The sequence below is a fragment of the Myripristis murdjan genome, chromosome 11 (genome assembly GCF_902150065.1).
Source record: "Myripristis murdjan chromosome 11, fMyrMur1.1, whole genome shotgun sequence".
NCBI classification, from domain to species: domain Eukaryota; kingdom Metazoa; phylum Chordata; class Actinopteri; order Holocentriformes; family Holocentridae; genus Myripristis; species Myripristis murdjan.
In genome coordinates, this window is record NC_043990.1 from 7909478 (window position 1) to 7928469 (window position 18992).

Genomic DNA, 18992 nt, shown 5'->3' on the forward strand with positions numbered 1-18992 from the left:
AGGAGAGATGATAAAAGAAACGACAGAGATGGAATAGGGGACTATTCGGGGAACGGATTAATGACTTGCATGATTTAAAGCCTCCTATTTTCATCTCAGCCCCCATCCATCTGAGTGAGCCCTGACTATTGTAGCCCTGTTGTTTGCCAAAATGAAGTGACTCGAAAGGCGCTGTTGGATCAATCAATGATAACGATCCGGCCTACAGCCCCGACAGAATGAGACTGAATAACAGCGATTATAAGAAGGGGAGGGGGGGGGGGCATAGAAAGCAACCAACATTATTGGGATTCAGTCGCACCGCAATCTTGATTCTATTCAGCCTGAGAAAAATAGGAAATGAAAAGAGGTGGATGTTCTCAGCATAAAAAAAAAACTTGCATTGATATACATGGTTAGGCAAATATCAATAACCCCTGATAGTCAGTCCATATGTTTGTAGGGTTACTTTCAAAATCCAAACCCACCAATTGCGTGACATTAATACCGCTATTGACAATACGAATAATAACCTCACCACCTTGTCATCATCCATTTTACCTTTTAACTAAAGAAGGTCAAACATTTCATTGCAAAAATATCCAGGCATTCTCTGACCAGGTTAGGCTCCTTATTCATTAAAGGGCATTCAGCTCCTAGTACCTGGTGGTTCTGATGCAGTGCAGATTTTTTATTACAAAGATATCCAAAGTCTACGGACACGGGGGTGGCAAAAGAGGCCTAGGCATCGTGGGATGTTGTATGGATATACCTGGGCAGTTTCTAAATGAGATCCTTGGGTAGATACTTTGATCTCAACTTAACTACCATGTAAAAACAAAAGTAAAAGTAAAGATAAAATACAAAGAGCTCTTGTAGAAAGTTGACTTGGCCAAGCGAGCAGAGACACCTTTAGTCACACAACAGCAGCAGTAGTTGTTTATTGTCAAAGGCATAAAAATATAGCCAAACTTTATGAAAAACCTGTGTCCTGGCTCTTTTGACAGCATATGATAACAACCAGACAACAAAAACACGTGCACAAAAATCTCATTCATTACATCCAAAAAGATTAATATACCTATATATAAATATATATACACTGTGCCTACATACATAGAGCCTACCTACACACCTATATACATTAAACCCGCCTATATAAATAGAGCTACACTATACACATAAAAATAGACCTATATACTTAATACTTACCTCATACTTAATATATAAATAGAAAAATGGGTGGGAGAAAAACAGAGGAGAATGGATTCAATAAATTTATTTCCAGGTGATTCATTTTCCATATTTCAGAACAGCTAAGATGAGTCACTTCCTTTCCTTGCCTTGGAACAGGAGTGCAGCTTATTTTAAGGCAACAAGAAATTCATCTGTTGCACACCAAGGACATTTCACACGAGGGAACCAAAACATCAAATATTTGTGAGGACCCCCTGTCCAAGCAAGTCTTCCCCTCCAATGAGTTTGTAATCGTAACACAGAGCAAATACCACTCGCTTGCTGGGTAGTGTGTTATAGTACCAACAGCGCAAACATTTTCGGCATGGGTGACGCCAGACGAAATCAAGCCGGGTCACAGTGATCGTCATAAGTCATCATAACAAGGTTGCACTATCCCAAGGATCTCATTTAGACAGCACTATTGCCATCGACAGCTGGTAGTAATATGGCTACCTCATGCCGTTACTGAATTGATGTCAATCTGGCGAGTCTAGAGGAGTTACAAACTGTCGGCCTACCTCTGTGGGGTACAAAACGCAGTCACAGACACGGGAGGCCCTGTCTCCTAAACATTATGTTCTCATACAGCTCATACAGCTAAACTGCATTTTATGTTTTCAGGGGAATGTATTTTTTGCGGACTACCTTTGTTTGTAGAATATCGGCAGAAGGGTTTTTTGGTGTTTGTTCATCTGAAGTTGATACTAGAAGGCAGGTGAAAGTGGTGCATGGGTCAAAAAACCAACTGTCACCCAGGTGAGTTCAAGCCCAGAGTGAAGTAGGTTATTTTTTAAGCCTAAACCTAAACTTAACCAAGTACTTTTGGTTGCTAAAGGTAACGACATTGACTAAAATGCTGCCCGACATGATATGCAATATATTTAATTACAGACAAACATAATCTGCGATAAAAAAAAACCTTTCCCTGGAAACATAATTGAGAATATATCTTAGTGATATTGCAACAAGTTATGTTGATTAGAAACATATTTGTGAGACGTCACAAACAAACGTAATCCGTGACAAAATACGCGTCCGGCTAAATGTGATTATGAATGCAGTTTAGTTGTCTTAGAAACAGGGTTGGGCACGGAGGATGAATATCTGAGAAAAGTGGGGGAAAAAAAGCACAACACTTATGTGATCCTTTTGGACCAAGGAAAGCCTCATATTGTAGTCAAAAAGGGAAAAAAATAAAATAAAATTAAGTAGCAGCTATTGTAAATACACAACCGTCATCTGCAAAAAAAAAATGACTGGGCCAGCTAGTTCCTTTCTTATTCAGGAAAACTGTAGTTTGGACTGAGCCATGATTTACCCCAGAGGAAAAATACAGAATATGAGTATTGTGTATGTGTAAAAGATTAACCCACTCTGCTTACATGCCATTGGCGATTGCCGATTTTATATGGCTATTTTATAGAATAGTGCTTTTGCTCGTGCAGGGACTTCTTGATCTAAATTGGATGCATAAATATTTCGGCAAAGCCCTCAAAACTCACCCTGTGTATTCTGTGTAAATATCTCTTTATCGGGTCAGTACAAATAGGTTCTGATAAGGAGCGCTGATCTCCTTTGGGTAATAGCAGACGGATGGGGATGTGGATTTCAGTTGAATCTTAAGCAATATTAATGTTATGGCACTGAGACATCACCAACACTCACAGGGTAAAGAGGAATCAAACTTAGCACATGTCAACATCCCCCCATCTTTCCAAATCATCCTTTTTTCTCACTATTGTGTAAATATAATGTGTAATCTGCATGTGTACAGTGTGAAAATACTAGCGTTTCTTACTGCAAGGCTTATGCAAGATTTTATACTATCAGAACGCTGCATCGGTCCTTTAACTTACATGTTGACAGTAGGTAGGGAACTAACACGTTGTCATGGAGATGCCTTAGCTGGAAAGCCTCTCCAGTACTTAAGCTCTGATCAGATACATGGATCAGAGTGACGCCGTGTGAAATCCTCTCATCAGAGTTCGCCTCAGCTTTACTGCAGTGTCTACAGTCACTTACCGCTGATGTAAGCCTTCTGGACGTCCTGTTTGACGCACAGAGAAAACAAGTACAGCGTATTTTCATTTAACCTTTATTCAACCGGGCAGTCCCACAGAGAGCAAGAAAAGGTTTGAAGGAGGATCTTGCCAAGAGAGCAGCTTTTTTAAAATTGATTTAAACACTTTAAATAGAGAAGATGTTTGGAAAGAGAGGCCTAGATTTCATGATGTGAGGTAAACAGCTGTAGGCCCGGCGTATTTGCAGTTAATTCTTAGGGTTTCGTTTTAACCTGTGTGGAAAAAAAGATGGAAAAGGTCTGCAGCATCAGGAAAGTTCAGATAAAATTACATAAGATGCCACAGAAAAATACAGTTTACATATTTATGATCAGGACTGTGCCTTGAAATTTTCGAGGGCTGTAGCTCAATAGGAGAAAATAAACACTCTTAAATCTAAAATTGGGCAGCACTTAGTTTTCGTGTAGATACCCTGCCTTGTTCCAGGTGAAGATGCTGAACAAAATGTTTCGTGCATTTTGTAGGAGGACATTTTGTGTTTTGCAGGGTGAAGGGACTGGACCACGAGGCTCCTTTGCACTGAATCACAGCTTTTGCCAATAGGAGTAATAACAGGTTCCAGGCAATCACAGCCAAGCACAGCTGATGTCGGCTTTATGAAAGGATTTCACACTCCGCCATTCAACCTAGCTCTCGTTTTCTCTGTTTCATTACACACCAGGGCCGGCATTCACGAAGCCTCTCAGAATAGGAGTGCTGATCCAGGAGGGACGCTTTAATAAAATGTTCTTTGAATTTTTCTAGACTTACTCTTCGTCATAATTTCAAAGAATATGATGAAAACTGAGGAAATGATATCTGCACTGAGGTGATATAATGCACACTGCAGATATAGTTTGCTATAGTTTGCTTACACTTCAGATTATGATAGAAAAATGTTTTTGTTTTCTTTTATCACAAAATATAGGATATATTAACTAGCATCGAGATCAGTTAATCATAACTTAATCCAATGCCATTTGATGGATTTGGTCTTACTCTGATTGATTTGAGTCTTTGCTTTTGATTCATGATTTTAGCCACAGGAAGATCAATTTTAAGCACAACACTTTATGCTAAGACTCTTTTATTAAGAATAAAGATGAGAGTTTCAATTCAGTCTCAGGTTGATATTCTCTCTCTCTCTCATCACAAAAATGACAGAGTGATCCTCGTTCGGCAGCACTCCTGCTCTGGGCCTCATTGTGAATCAGTGAATAATGCATATTGCCCTGTTTGTTTGAAGGATTCAGTGTGGTCACACTTATCTCCCTACCGCCATACTCCCAGCACCTGAGAATGTTTTTTATAAGAGAATAAATACTACAGTGGTATTCTTAAAAATGATGATTCATTTCCAACTAATCCGCGTCGACTCTGGGACAAAAAACAACTTCGACACAACACACACGACTGATCAAACAGCGCCACTGCATACTGGATGCTGTACGTTGTGTCTTCCCAAACGAGATGCGGCTTTTTTTTTGGAAATGATGCATCCTTTTTAAAAGTGGACATGCTTGAATACATTTCATCCCCAGAACTTTTTTTGTAGCATCACATTCAGCACCACAAAGACTAACTCCCATGCTAATAATGTGCTTGGTATTTCTCCTTACTATGGTACTATAGCTTCTAACTGCTGTCCCGGTGTATACCTAAGAGTTACTCTAACTGCAGCATGCTGACCTGTAGATTGCTTGTGGGACAGCAGGCGTGATGGTGATAGCTAATAATCATAATCGTAGTATGAATTGCACTGTTCTGTAGAGCTCGCCTCCTGAGTGCATCCTGATCTTCTGAGTTTCTCCGGTCAGACTCTGGTTTCCCAAGATCCTCCTCACTCCAAGATCATCTTTTTTTCTGTTGGCATTCAATTCGGAGTGGCTGTTAAATGAAAAAAAAAAAAAAATCAGTGTTTTTTTTTTTTTTTTTTTTGAGGTTTGTGCCAATGTACTCTGTTGCCCCTCTCGTTTACATAATTCATGTTTTGTGTGCACACAGTCGGTGTATTTGGGGACATCAGGGTTCATTTTCTTCCCTTCAGTAGGAGCCATTTGCTGCCATTCATTCTGTGGAGTGTGAAAAACAGCCTCCGCAGTGCTAGATAATCCATCACAGAAAACATGAAGCGTTCATTTGGTTTTGTAAAAAAAAAAAAAAAATTGGTGTTTCAGCATGCCTGAGTTGATTGTTTTCATATCAGTGCTGCATAATGTTGTCAGGTCACGTGACACCCACAGAAACAATGGATGTCTTCGCCAAACTTGATGCCTGTTTTACGGCCAAATAATCCTGTTAAACACTTCACCTTAAAAAACTTTATTGTTACATCTGTGTCTTCTCATTTCCCCTAATCATCTTGTGCTACAAAACGATTACGGGAAATGCCCACTAAATGTTGGGAGAAGTAACTCTGAGTGACACTGTTGTTTTCCTTTAACATCACATCAAATATAATTGCCATAGTCCATTCCAAACTATCATGTTAATGTTGACTGAAAATCTGATTATAAATTAAACAAGGCGTTATGGTTTGTTATTATTTTTGCTTGTTTATGATTTCATCTGCTCGTATGACACTAGATGTGGCTCACACGCCATCGTTTCCCTACATCTCAAATTGTTGTAGCAGCAAAATGATTTTGGGTAACCCAGATTCAGGATGCGACTCTTGAGGCTAAATTAGATCCTTCTGGTTGTTAAGTTCATGTCAGGAGATGTATTGTCACTGTCAATATTACTTTGCTTCTGCAAAAATATAATAACTACATCCTTTCACATAAGACATATCTCTTCTGCTCCCCTTTGTCTTATGTTTGTAAATTGGTGTGCTTTTTTTGTTTGTAACAGAATAGTTTCATTTTTATTATGATGATAATGATGAGGATAATGATGATGATGATGATGGTGCTGGCACTTATTAGGAGATTTTTTGCCTCTGGCTTCACAGTGTAAGAATGAAGGGCTGTCTGTGTGGAGTAAAAGAGAATAATTCCTCTGATCTTTCAAATGCCAAATTGCAATGGGAGTAACAAGCGAGACATAAAGAAATATTCATCTATATTTTGGCTAATAGGGCATATTCCTAATTTTTTGAATTTGACCAGAAATAAAACAGTTCTTATGACTCCTGAGCACAGACAGTTACATTCTGTTCCTGTACTGGTTGTCCTTTCAGACGGTTTTCCTATGCCTGTGTACATATTTTCTCATGCCTGATTTAGCACACTGCTCCATGCGCTCGGCTGGTTTGGTTGCAGGCAGAGGAAATCTGCCACAAATATTCAGGAAATGCATGAAAGTCCCTGTTTTCACTTTGTTTTTGCTTTCATTTTGCGAGAGTTCATGTGAACGGATCAGAATTCACTTGATCAGTTTCCAAAGCCGGGTAATCATTGACATTTATGATACTTCACTGTACTGCCATGAACAAACAACCACACACCCTTGTATGCTCAAAGAATTAATAAAAGACTATTTATATACTCTGTAAGACCTTTTGGCATCCTGCACAACTTTTCTAAGGCTTCTCTTTTTCTGTAATGAATGAATAATGCCAATTAAATGAATTTTGAAAAGACAGAGAATCAAAAGGATTGTTTTTGTCTCATTACTTTTGGTGTTGTTTGCACTACATTTTTGATTAAAATAAAGTATATTCTCTGTATTTAAATCACAAAGGTATTCTTTAATCCTTAACCATTTCCAACATAGATCTGAACAAATGGACACCTAATATTTTGCCCTGTATCTTTGTGAAAGGCACTACTGCAGGTTAGCTGCATATGCATGCCCAGAGATCAGTGATATACTAGTTTGTTAAAAGATAACCTCCACGTGGTAATCATCTGAAGATGAACACCCTCCAACATAAAATGAAGTCATACATTTTAAGAAGAAAAACATTACTTTTGTTTTTTTCTCCATCTTAAAAAAAAAAAACAAAAAAACTCTAGCTCTTGCCCTAGTTCTATTCCTTTCCCTTTCGATTCATTTTTCCAAAACTGTACTTTGCACCGAAAACTGTTGTAAGGGGATTATGGCCTTGACTTTTGCACTTTGTTTTTTGGATGCATGGTTGTTATTTTTGTTTATGCATGCAGAAAGGGAGCAGGGCATGTGACCTAAATATTATATTATATTTTGGTTCTTATAATTTAATGTAAATGTAAAATATCTATATAAAGGTAAAATACCCTGATGTAAATGTAAAATATTATATAAATTTATTACATAGTGTGATGAGTGCTGTGTGTGTGTACTTAGAGTGTGCCAGCCTGGTGTGTGTAGGCAAACAAAAGGGCGGCCAGACTGAATTTAGACGGGCTGATCCTAAAGAAAACCACCCACACCAGCTCTGACACCGCGGCCCCAGGCCTCCTCACATGGGCCTGTCCCGCTGAAGGCGCCCTGGCGCTCATCCAATCCGGGAGGAGCCGGAAGTGACGCCACTTTCAGCGCAAGGAAGCCCCCGGACTGGCGCGCCAAATTTCAAAGGACTTCCTGGGAGGAAAGGAGGAGAAGAAGCGCACTGAGAGCAGGCAAACAACGGCGCAGAAATAGGGCAGTAAATATCAAACTTGGCGAAAGTGGACGAGTGCAGCGGAATTATCGACGGCGTCTGGTCCAACTTTGGGGGAGTAATTCACGCAGAGTCGGTGTGAGGCAGTGTTTTTGTTGTAAGTGGCAGCGAGCTTTGACTTTCATTATGTCCTACAAGGAACTTACGCTAGCTAGCTTCATCCTGCTGCTTGCTGGCATAAGATGAAAAGCGCTATTCCCTGCTGGCTTAATCTCCCGCACGCTAAACGATGCCTGCACTATAGGTAAATGTCTTGTTTGGACGAGGTGAAGCAACGCAAAAATGTTGTTTTTATATGACAAGCCGTTCATTTGCATCGGTTTTGGTGTCTCGCTTTGTGCCGTGATCCCACGAGACGTCACTGAGTCATGCACGCGAGCCACGCATGACCTGCAGTGCGTGTTAGAAAGGCCAAAAAGTTGATGTTTACCTTTTAACTTCTCTGTGAGCTAAATTTAACTTCTGTATACTTCTGCCACACTCTCACCTTATGTGGATTTGAAGCCACGCATGAGTGACTGGGCGTCGCGGTGTTATTTATTAATGTTTTTAAGTTCTGTGAAATGTCACTTATATTACATTCTTAAAGCCTAAACTGTCATTTTGTCGCTAAGTACGGCAATTAAACCTTAGTTGTTCTTATTTCATGATTTTTTTCCTCTGTTTTCTTCCAGATCAGACAATCCACAGCTGTTACACCCTGTCAGATTTCCCGACCTGTGAGACTGCTGATGTCAATTGATGTCAAAAGCTAGGGGGTTTTTAATCTCTCTCACACACACAGATTCAGCTGACAAGTGTTAAACTTTAGAATATTAGCTGCCATAATTTGAGCGGTGTAACAAAAAAAAAAAAAGAAGAAAAGGTCACGGCTGTCAAACTTTATGCCGTTTCAGTTGTCACCGCGCTCAGACGCTGCAAATTAGCAGCGCAGTCACACAGTGGCTCTCCACATTGCCACAGAAGCTGAAATCAACTAGTTTATGCTTCACATTTCTGCGGTGGATTTAGTGTCTTTGAGCCTGGGCTGATAATACAGTGTAAGAACTCATTTGCACAGTCTGCCAACTCATACAGTGCTCTATATCCTCTTTATTTATTCATAAATTCAGCAACAGGATATAGTAAGACGTCAGCTTTCCATACTAATAGAAACACCTGTTGCGTATAGCCCAGGTGACTCCCTGGATCCTTTAGACTCAGTGCATCAAATTCAGGCTTTTTTGTTTTGCAATGCAATATTTATAGGCCTATGTTTAGCAGGCAGAGCACAAATGCCTTCAGTTTGACTCGTATCTACTAGAACAGCGTCTTAACCAACAATGGATCATAACCTCCTGTAAGTCGTCACCTGTCTCAGGTAGGGTGAGGCCTCTGGGTGGGGTGGAGGAGGTGCAGCAGTGGCAGACAATCTGATCGGCCGGGCAGCCTGTCGGTCATGCTGTCGGGGGTGCAGCCGTGCTTCCAGTTGCTCCGGATCGGCTCGGCGGCGGGCGACTCGGCCCGGGACCTGTACACGTTCCGGCCGGCGCTGAGCCAGTCGGTGTTCCGCCTGGGCCGGGCGGCCGAGCTCTGCGACGTCACGCTGGACTCGGCCTCGGTGTCCAGGATCCACGCCGAGCTGCACGCTGAGAGGGAGGGGGGCGCGGGGGGCGCCGCACCGCAGGAGGAGGGCTGGAGGGTCCACATCAAAGACAGGAGCAGCCATGGTGAGAGACACACACACACTCTTACACCTGTACCGTCAGGGAAGGGGAGAGTCTGACTCATGGACATTAGAGAAACACACAGACATCGTCCTACAGAAGTCCAAACACTAAAACATCTCGAGGGAAAGAAACAACCTCACTCAAGCGCAAACACTTGTCGTTACACTTACACACTTGTTTACAGACAGACAAACGCAAACAAAAAACAGTGTACACACTCGCTTACACTGCTTGTCTGGGAGAAATGCAGATGTAGTGGGAGACTGGCCCTCACAGATGAAGGTGCACCCACACACACACACTGCGCTCCATTTTGACTGACAGGAATACAAATGGTAAAAACTGTAGCTGGGGAAATGATGCATTACAAATACACACACACACACATATACACAAACACACCTACTCCAAATTGGTGACAGACAGAAATACAAATACTGACTCCTGTAGGAGGTGAGAAGCAGACACACACAAACTACCTTCGACTTGTTTACTGATTAAAAAAAAAAATACAAACACCACCCACACACACACACACCTCTGTTAACTGGCCAAACACAGCTGCAGATGTACAGACAAGGTAGATGCTCAGACACACACGTACAACGGCAGAAGCACATTTACATTACAAACAACTGCTACCCAAAGTATCAACTTTTCAGCAGCTAAGAAAAACAGTCAAGCTCATACCATGACCAAGATGTATTTTTCAGATTATACAGTGGGGTTTTGTACAATTTTTATCAGCCCAAAGGGAATAATAATAATAATAATAATAATAATGATAGCTTTATTTATGTAACAATTGTAAAAAAAGTAAATGTACAAAGTGCTTGACAGGATAAAATAACTGTAGTTAACAAACTATATCTATAATGCAATAAATATAAAATCTAGTAACACACAGTACAATAAAGATATGTAGAAAACAAGTTAAATAGAGGAAAACATGGTATTTTAAATGTGATTTTTAAAAATATTTGTAAAGTCGGCCATGGTGACACGGTATCATTTTCTCAACCAAAGAGGAGCTTGTTATCCTTCAGTTTCCACGACTGAAAGCGTAACGAGCATCCAGCAACAGAAAAGGGAGAAGTGGAACCATGAAATGGAAATGATACAACGGCAAAAAGAGTGGAATAGTAAAACAAATTTAGGTGAAAACAAACTTGGCGGCATGGCAGATGTGACGAGTGTAGGGCCGGTAAATGATATACTGTAGGAAATATCTTGTCAGTGGGGAAGATTTATCACCGGCACAGTCGACATTCCCCGCTGAGACCCGGGCCGTGCAGGGACCAGCCGAACGGGACGGAGCCGAGAGCGGACGAAAATTGAGAAGCGCGAGTTCTTAAAGGAGATGAACAGTATGGGACCGATCAGACAGCCTCCGAATCTAAACTGCACTCTTACTGCCTAATTTTTCAAGTAATTTCACAGGCTGTTTCACACATTTTTCATTTTTGCTATTAAAATTACATTTTAGTATTCAACGCGCATTTCTCATTTGTGCCGCGCTGTCATGGCCGTTGGATTGCCACACAGCCTTCCAGCTCTGCAATTTTAGGTCCATTTCACAGACTGTTTTACATTTCTCCCCAATTTTGGAAGCTGTAAACATATTGATAGTAAAAAAAAAAAAAGTTTTATTGTGAGCCTCTGTCAGCTTGATTTATTCTGCCTTGTTTGTCAGGAGTTTATTCTTATATTAAAAAGTTTTGTGATCGTCTGGCCCGAGGTGACATCGTCCTCAACCACAAAGCCGCTGTTTGTTTGTGTGTGTGCGTTCATTTGCGCTGCTCATCTGACTTTGAGAGAGCTCGGATGATTCATGAGCTGTTTCACTCGTCTCTTGTCAATGTCAGCGCGGCCAATGACAATCTACAATCATCTTGTTTCGTGAACAGAGAAAAATTATGTGCCGGCATACCGCTTGTACTTGAGAAAAAAAAAACAAACCAAACCTTTCCTCCTCTGCTCTCGTGCTGCCAGGCACCTGGGTCAACGAGGTCCGCCTCCAGCCTGGTGTCCAATGGGAGCTCTCCGATGGCGACACGCTGATCTTTGGCGGCCAGTCGGCGCCCGGGAGCCCGGAGTTCTACTTCCTGTTCCAGAAGGTCAAAGTTCGCCCGCTCGAATTTGATGCCATCACAATCCCAAAGGTGATCTTTGACGTTGGGGGACAGAAATTCAAGTCAGAGATTCGACCACTAAAATAAATTTTCCAACAGGTTTACTGTGGTGCCTCACATTTTGTTTCCAGCAGGCATTAAACCATCATGTTGCACTGCATTATTTCATAGGCAACGGCTGCATTGTAATTGAAACCATGACAGTGATTAAGAAAGAGACATTGTGGTCCAGTGTGGTTTATTTGATGGTGCGTAACACCGACATGACAGGGTTCGGGGTTTCACTCCTCATGTAGCCCAGTGTTCTTATGAGCAAGGTATTAGCATGACAGGGTTTCGACTTCCTCTGCGGTCATTTATGCTTAAAAACGGTGAGAGCCCATTTTAAACTACAAGGCACTGCTGTCTGTTGGACGGCATAATGTGATGGACAGCGATGTTGGAAATTACTTTCTTGGCCGTTCTGCCGAGGGCTGGTAAACTAAAAACAAATTACCTGCAGAGAATAATTTACTGTCCAAAATAATTCATCGAAATTGGTCAGCTCTACTCATTTTCAGCACCATTCCATCTGTATAATGAGGTGATATGATAATTGTAGAAGCTTGCTCACTAATGAAATGCAGCAACATTCATTTTTCTAGACAAGAAAAATAGTTTCAAAGATTGAGAACAGGCAGAGGACAAGGAATTCAAATGCTACCGCCGTGTATGTTTTTTTTTTTTTTTTTTTTTCATTGAGAAGTAATTTTGCTGATATATGACAGATGTTGATTTTGGACACCGACAACTAATTCAGTTTAGCTTGACAAGAACTGATGGCATTGTTTCGTTTGTTAGGCGGGCACCTTCTCCTCTGACCTGCAGAATCGGATCAGGACCAGCCTGGACCGGAAAACGGCGCCCAACCTGGACCTGTCCAAGCTGTCAATCAACCGGGCGACGGTCATCCTCAACTCGATCGGCAGCCTCAGCAAGATGAGGGGCAGCGCCTGGACCTTCAAGAGGAGCGACAGCCACGGGGGCAACACCTCGGACCCCGGCTCGTCCTCCTCGCCTCCTCTGATGGGCTTCTCCTCCCTGCTGCCTCCCTCCACGCCGCCGTCCTTCCCCTCTGCGGGTTCGATGCCCTCGACCAAATCTCTGCCGCAGTCGTCCCGGAGCAGGAGGAAGTCAGCTCACACCGTGCTGCTCGAGGACGACAGCTCCGATGAGCCCCGGAGCCGAGCAGGTATGGCTGTTCAAATGAGGGGAAAAAAAATACTGAAGTTTCATTATTAACTTGATGAATTTTTTTAGATTGCAGGGGGCTGAGGGTGTTTTTCAGACAGGCTCTTTAACACTTTTTTTTTTATTCCTCACCACAGGTGGAAAATGAACACATTTACAAAACAACAACAAAAACAAGAAGACATTAAGACACGGGGGGGCCTTTTCAAAAACTTTCTAAATAATGTTGTCTTGTAGTGTGAAGGATCCCCGGCCGAGTAATCAAGTTGCATGTCAGGGAAAAAAATCTTTCATTTTACTCACGCTGAGAAAATCGTAAATCGTTTATTCGGAACAATTTTCACTGAAACTAAATCTCATTTTGCCGCAAGAGAATAACAGTCAATGAAAAGCAAGCAAAATAAAGCAGGAAAAGAGTAAATAAATGAAAATGAGAGGAAATTACACAACAATAGAGACCGATGCTGCGGTTAATTCAGCGATTCAAAGGAAACGGAGCACAAAGGCGTAGTTCTGAAAAAATGCTGGGGGGGGGAAATCATCGGTGCCTGGATGTCTCACTACTATTCAGCAAAAATAATCCCAGCGTGTTTTTCTTTCAATGTGGTGCAGCCGTGGGAGTGGCGCTGGAGGACGGACAGAGAGCCAGGGCGAGGAAGAGGAGGCGGCTCTACAAGTCGGAATCGGAGGGTTTCAGCTCACCTCCCGCTCTGCCGCTGCAGCTCAAGAGCCAGAGCGACGTCAGACGGCCGCTGGACGCCAAGCCCTTCCCCGTCGGCACCAGGACCATCGGCAGCTTCCACGGAGCCATGACCAACAGCAAACTGAACCAGCACCTCCACCAGGCGTCCTTCACCAGCCTCGCCGTTCACAAGCAGGAGCTGGAGACGCAGCACATCCGGATGACGACGCACGCCGGCATCCCGGTGTTCCGCCAGCAGAAAACCGCCTTCTCTTCCTCTGCGCCGCGGGGGAGGCGGCGGGCTCACAGCTCGCCTGTGTACTCCCCTCTGGTGGTGGGAGGCGAGAGCTACAACCTAGCTTCGCCCTCGGTGAGAATCTGTGCCGAAGAGAGAGGCCGGGCGCAGTTTAACAGATTCCACCTTGCCACGAGGTAATCTGACATTCCCTGCTGCACAATACAACACAGAAACATTTGTCCACTCCCACTGCCATCTAAATAGGCTGTTTTAGTTATTTTCAAAACCTAGTCATCTGGTTGAATTGTTTTTACCAGCCACCATGACCAGAAGATTAGTTTCCCACCCTAAATAGCCAAGGAGGATTCAGTAGTTTTACAAATCTGCCCTCATCATCGCCCGAGTTAAAACGTTTTTGTTTTTGCTGTTAATAATTTGTGATGTCAGTATGTCAGAAGTGTGAGATGGATGGATGGATGGATAGAGAGAGAGAGTTATTGGGTGTTCTGAACACATGACAGGTTACCCGCTGTGCTCCAACCTTCACAGGCGCTAAAATACATTTCTGGTGGAAAAAAAAAATTACATGCAACTGACTTACATTACCTCTCTCATCATCACTCTCTGAAACAGTTCGACGCTTCTTAAGATGAGTCAGCATTGTCAGTGCAGGTCAGTTGTGCCCCACATATATCACATTTGACGCGTGTTTTTAAATTTGCTCATGTCGGGCGTTTTTGTGCCTGTGTGCGGCCGGTCCCATCAACCAAAGAGAGAGAAGGAATCTCCAGGGAGAGGAGACGGCCTCATGAGCCAGCCGAATCTCACAGGTTTTGACATTGTGAGGTGCTGCAATGAGAAAATCCACACTGGGTTGAAATGCTGGACAATGAAGGGAGAAAGACGTCATAAGTATTCCTTTTTTTCTTTGTTCAGTGTCATAACTACACAGGCACTTGGCTTAACCTTTCCTGTTCTTGCCTTCACTTTCACATCGTACTTACTTGGGATTTGAGTTCAAAGAAGCTGGATGCAGTTTTCCAGTTTGCTACATACCCACTCTGCAAATTAAAACTACCAGGTGTGAAGGAAAAGAGTGAGGTTCTGGTCAGCTCTCAGAGTGAAGGAGATCTCAGGAGGCTGTGATGTCTTATGCAAAGGATGTTTATCGATGCCCAGCTGAAGAGAAGAGAGTATGAACGCTAAAAGTGGGAACACTGTGTCGTACCACACCAATTCTGAGGGTTGCTCACCGGCATGCCTTATTTAAAGGAGGTATCTTACCTCAGTATGCTGGAGGTGAACAGCTCTGTGTTTGTGAAAGGCATCAATCTGCCTGGTCTGGTCCCCCTGTGTCTGGCGAGCCCCAGACTGATGGCCTTGGTGTCATGGAGACGGTACGTCCTATCAATGCAGCTCAAAGGGGCCTAATGTGACCTGCAGCTACTGGGAAAATTCCCTCCCACTAGAGATGCACAATATTGGATTTTTTTGCCAGTATCCAATGTGCCAGTATTTTCCAACTCTTTTGGCCAAATGCCAACACATGCACCTAACCGCAGAGAACATAAAGTCTCTCCTGTAGTGGAACTGACATATTATTATGCCTGCTTTTATTGTGAAGGCCCACTGGCAGATGCAGACATGAAATACAATGCTTTTCAAAATGTACACATTCACTGGGCCAAATAAAAAAAACTGTTTCAAATGGGGTGATGTAGCACACGCCATGTGTTTTCATTAGGGATGTTAACCTTTTGTTATTCTCACACTGTTGTCACAGTTTCATTACACTCCCTACTCCCTAGCCTACATTCCTTCTCCAGGTATTTAATTTGCACATTTCTGAAAACTGTTGTAAGGAGAAAAATAATGATTAATGAATAAAAACTAACTAAATAACTAAAATGCAAGAAATTTAAAGCATGCAGTGGTCTTGTGCTGCTCCTATGAGGTTTAGGCAAAATGCAGAATGCATTCACAAAAAGGTTTCATGCAAACAGTTTATCATGAAAAAGCAATGTGTTAGGAACAAGTGGGTCCAAGTGGGTTTTGTTAAATATCCATTAGGTTGAACTGATTGTTGTGATCGCTTCTTTTTTCTGTTGTTCCTTCTTGCTCTCACTGCTTTCCATCTTTCTTCTCTCTCTCTCTCTCTGCTTGTCTTCGTCCTCTCGTCTTGCAGCAAGCGGCGGGGGCGTCCCAGAAAGCACCCTCTGCCTCCCCGGCCCTCCCTGCCCTCTCCATCCTCCTCATCCTCCTCATCTACCTCTTCAGCTTCCTCTTCCTCCAGCTCCTCCTCTTCCTCCTCCGAGGGCGAAGACGACGACGATGAGGAGGAGGAGGAGGGCCTGTCGGGGGTGGTGGAGCCGTGTGCGGCCCCGCGGTGCCGCCTGCCCCAGCAGGACACGGTGCAGTGGATCCAGTGCGACGTGTGTGACGCCTGGTACCACATAGACTGCCTGCATGTTGATCGCAAGAAGCTCCTGATGGACCCCAACGCCGACTTCCACTGCGGCTGCCGCTGACCGGGCAGGGCGATGAAACTGAATGAAATGTTTCCGTTTAGTTACCACGTGTCTTAACCTCTCTGCAAGATTTTATTGCCATACATGGAAATCACAGCGGCACGGACTCTCACTGTGGTGGCTTCTGAGATGATTTTTTTGTTGTCGTTGTTTCTTTGTTGTTCTTTTTAAAGCTTTACCTAGGGAAAGTTTCTTCTTCAGCCCTGCCCCTGCCTCATGTTCACAGTTGCCCAGCACAACCAGTCTCGTCTTAATGGTCACTGAGCAGCTTTGCCTGTGTGAAGTAGGATTAAATGCTTTGCTCCCTCCTCAACAATCATCAGTGAGGGAGGAGAAGAAAGAGTTTGATCCACGTTCTACATGCCGATCTTCCCCAGCCACACTCAGGATTCATACCGGTAACTTCACAGTGAGGAAGCTCAACTGCGATGAAATGACTCAGGGCCGACTTCATTATGGCGACGGCCGGCTGCAGAAGTGTGTTTAGGACAGCAAAACCTGATGAAATGTTTCCGAGCAAACTCCCACTGCAGGTCCTGCTGACTAGGGGGTGAGCAGCGTTCAGGAAGATTAATGAAATGTTTCGTGCTGGCTGGCCGTGGCCGGGAGTCTATTCAGGCCGATTAAACTTCCTGAAAGGTTTCAGTGCAGCCACCGTCACTATTTCACCAGCCAACTTTACTTTCCAAGCAAAACAGGACCTCCTAAGAACAGCTGGTCAGCTGTCAGAATGGTTAGATGAGGAAAACCCGGCACAGACCTGGTGTGTTCCTGCCGCAGAGATTGTAAAACTTGATGAAGTATTTCAGTGCATCTCTCCTGCATGGCTGTCGCTTGCTCCGGGTTGGCTGTGATGTTCAAGACAATTAAACACCAGGGAAATGTGTCAGCAGACTTCCATTGTTGCTGCTGATGAGGGGTGCATTCGGGACACTAATCAAATATTTCAAGGCACCTCCACAGCAGCAGCTGCTGGCTTTTGTGTACAGTGGGACAGTGTTCGTTATAAAATCTTTCAGTGCTGGCTGGCACTGTGGCTGCTGCTGGCTTGGGGGAGCTCATTACTTACCGAATGTCATGAAATATCATCTGTTGATAAAACTGCATAAAGAGATTCCTGTCTCTAAGAGCTAGTTGAGAAAATTGCATTACCCCCTCCGACTAGTGGGATGAGTTAATGTCATTTTTCTCTGGATATCTGGAATGATTTTGAGGTTCAGGCCTTCCCTTCAGCTCCATCTCCCCATCATACATCTCTTCACACTACTGAGCAATGCTCTTAAGAGTCAACAGGGGTGTTTCTGTCCTGGGCCAGTTTGGCAGTGAAGAACAACCCAGTGTGTTCCAGCCGCTCTTAATACAAAGTAGGTATACACACATCCTCTTAGGTGCTGCCTGAATGGAATACAATAGACAGTGTTGAGCCCGCAGTGCAACACCAAAGCACCTTTTATTTAATCTCAAACTTCAGCTCGGGCTGGCTCACCAGGACAAAAACACTGTCTTTTTGTCTTACTAAAAAGGTGTTTTTCAGTGTTGGCAGTTGATGTGCTTTCTCTTGTTCTGAACTGCTCGTATAATTTCCATAATAGTTTTCAGAGCAGTTGTGATAAACGGTCGTGTTAAAATACAATTTGCCTGGGCGGGTGTCGGCAGCAGTCAGGCCTGTTTGACCGTGTAGAAAGACATCCTCCAATTTCGCCTTGATCATATCACTTTGACAGGCCTGCAATTTTTGCCTAAAGTGAAATGAGAGTGGAGAGAAAAATGTATGGAAACTTGATTCTTGTACAGTGCGATAAGGAAAAAAATATATAAAAATATATTTTTTTAACATGCTTACAGATGACATTGTGGACTGTCTTCCTGCTGGAGGAACGCTCAAACTGCAGATCGCCTTTCTGCACAGCCAAATCTGAATATCTCGTTCTAAGGCGGCTTGGAGAAAAGATTAGAAATAATGCAGCGACGCTGTGGCTGTGCTCACCATGCAGATCACTGGTTAGGCTACAACGAAACGCCTCAGCTGTCAGCACAGCTCACTAATGTTGATTCCAGAGTTGAAAAACAAATATGAAATCCGTGACGACTGGGTTAGGATCAATCATTTTCAGTTAAGTGATTAAGTTCATCCATTTAAAACAATGGTCATTAAAGTTCATACACCTTCTCTGTATTCAGATTAACCGATGTTCTGTTACTATCTAACCAATACTAGTTTCACAACACTTTGAAATAATTGCAATTGAAATTGTATTGACCTCTGCCCTGTTGGATAAAGGTAACACACTGTTCTTCATTATGGGGTTGTGATGATAACTTTATGCATGTCACTATAAACAGATGATCAGCAGATGAGTTTTTTTTTTTTTTTTTTTTTTTAAATGCAGTGAGGTTACATCCCCTACGCTGCAGTAACAGAGTACCTCTGTAATGCCGCTCTTCCACCGCATGCTACCAGCTCAACTCTACTCAGTTCTGTTTGCTTTACTTTTCTAGATTCGGTTTTCCACTGTTTTCCACTCATGGTGAACAAGAGTGGTTTATTAAAAAAACAAAAAAAACAAAAACAAAACAGCTCAATATGGCTGCTTCACATGAACAATAAGT

The 18992-nt window shown here is 43.0% G+C and overlaps 1 protein-coding gene across 2 annotated transcripts; it reads left to right on the top strand.

The window, feature by feature from the left end:
* Positions 1–7773: 7773 nt before the first annotated feature.
* Positions 7774–18978, top strand: tcf19l (transcription factor 19 (SC1), like). 2 transcript variants are annotated; one of them, XM_030064381.1, is made up of 6 exons: positions 7774–8107; positions 8538–9572; positions 11565–11734; positions 12545–12935; positions 13547–14048; positions 16040–18978. In XM_030064381.1, the coding sequence occupies exons 2-6, from the start codon at positions 9302–9304 to the stop codon at positions 16380–16382; spliced, it is 1677 nt and encodes a 558-aa protein (XP_029920241.1). In that variant the 5' UTR covers positions 7774–8107; positions 8538–9301; the 3' UTR covers positions 16383–18978. The 2 variants fall into 2 exon arrangements, with proteins under 2 accessions (XP_029920241.1, XP_029920240.1); XM_030064380.1 differs by having other exon boundaries at positions 7774–7960.
* The last annotated feature ends 14 nt before the right edge of the window (positions 18979–18992 follow it).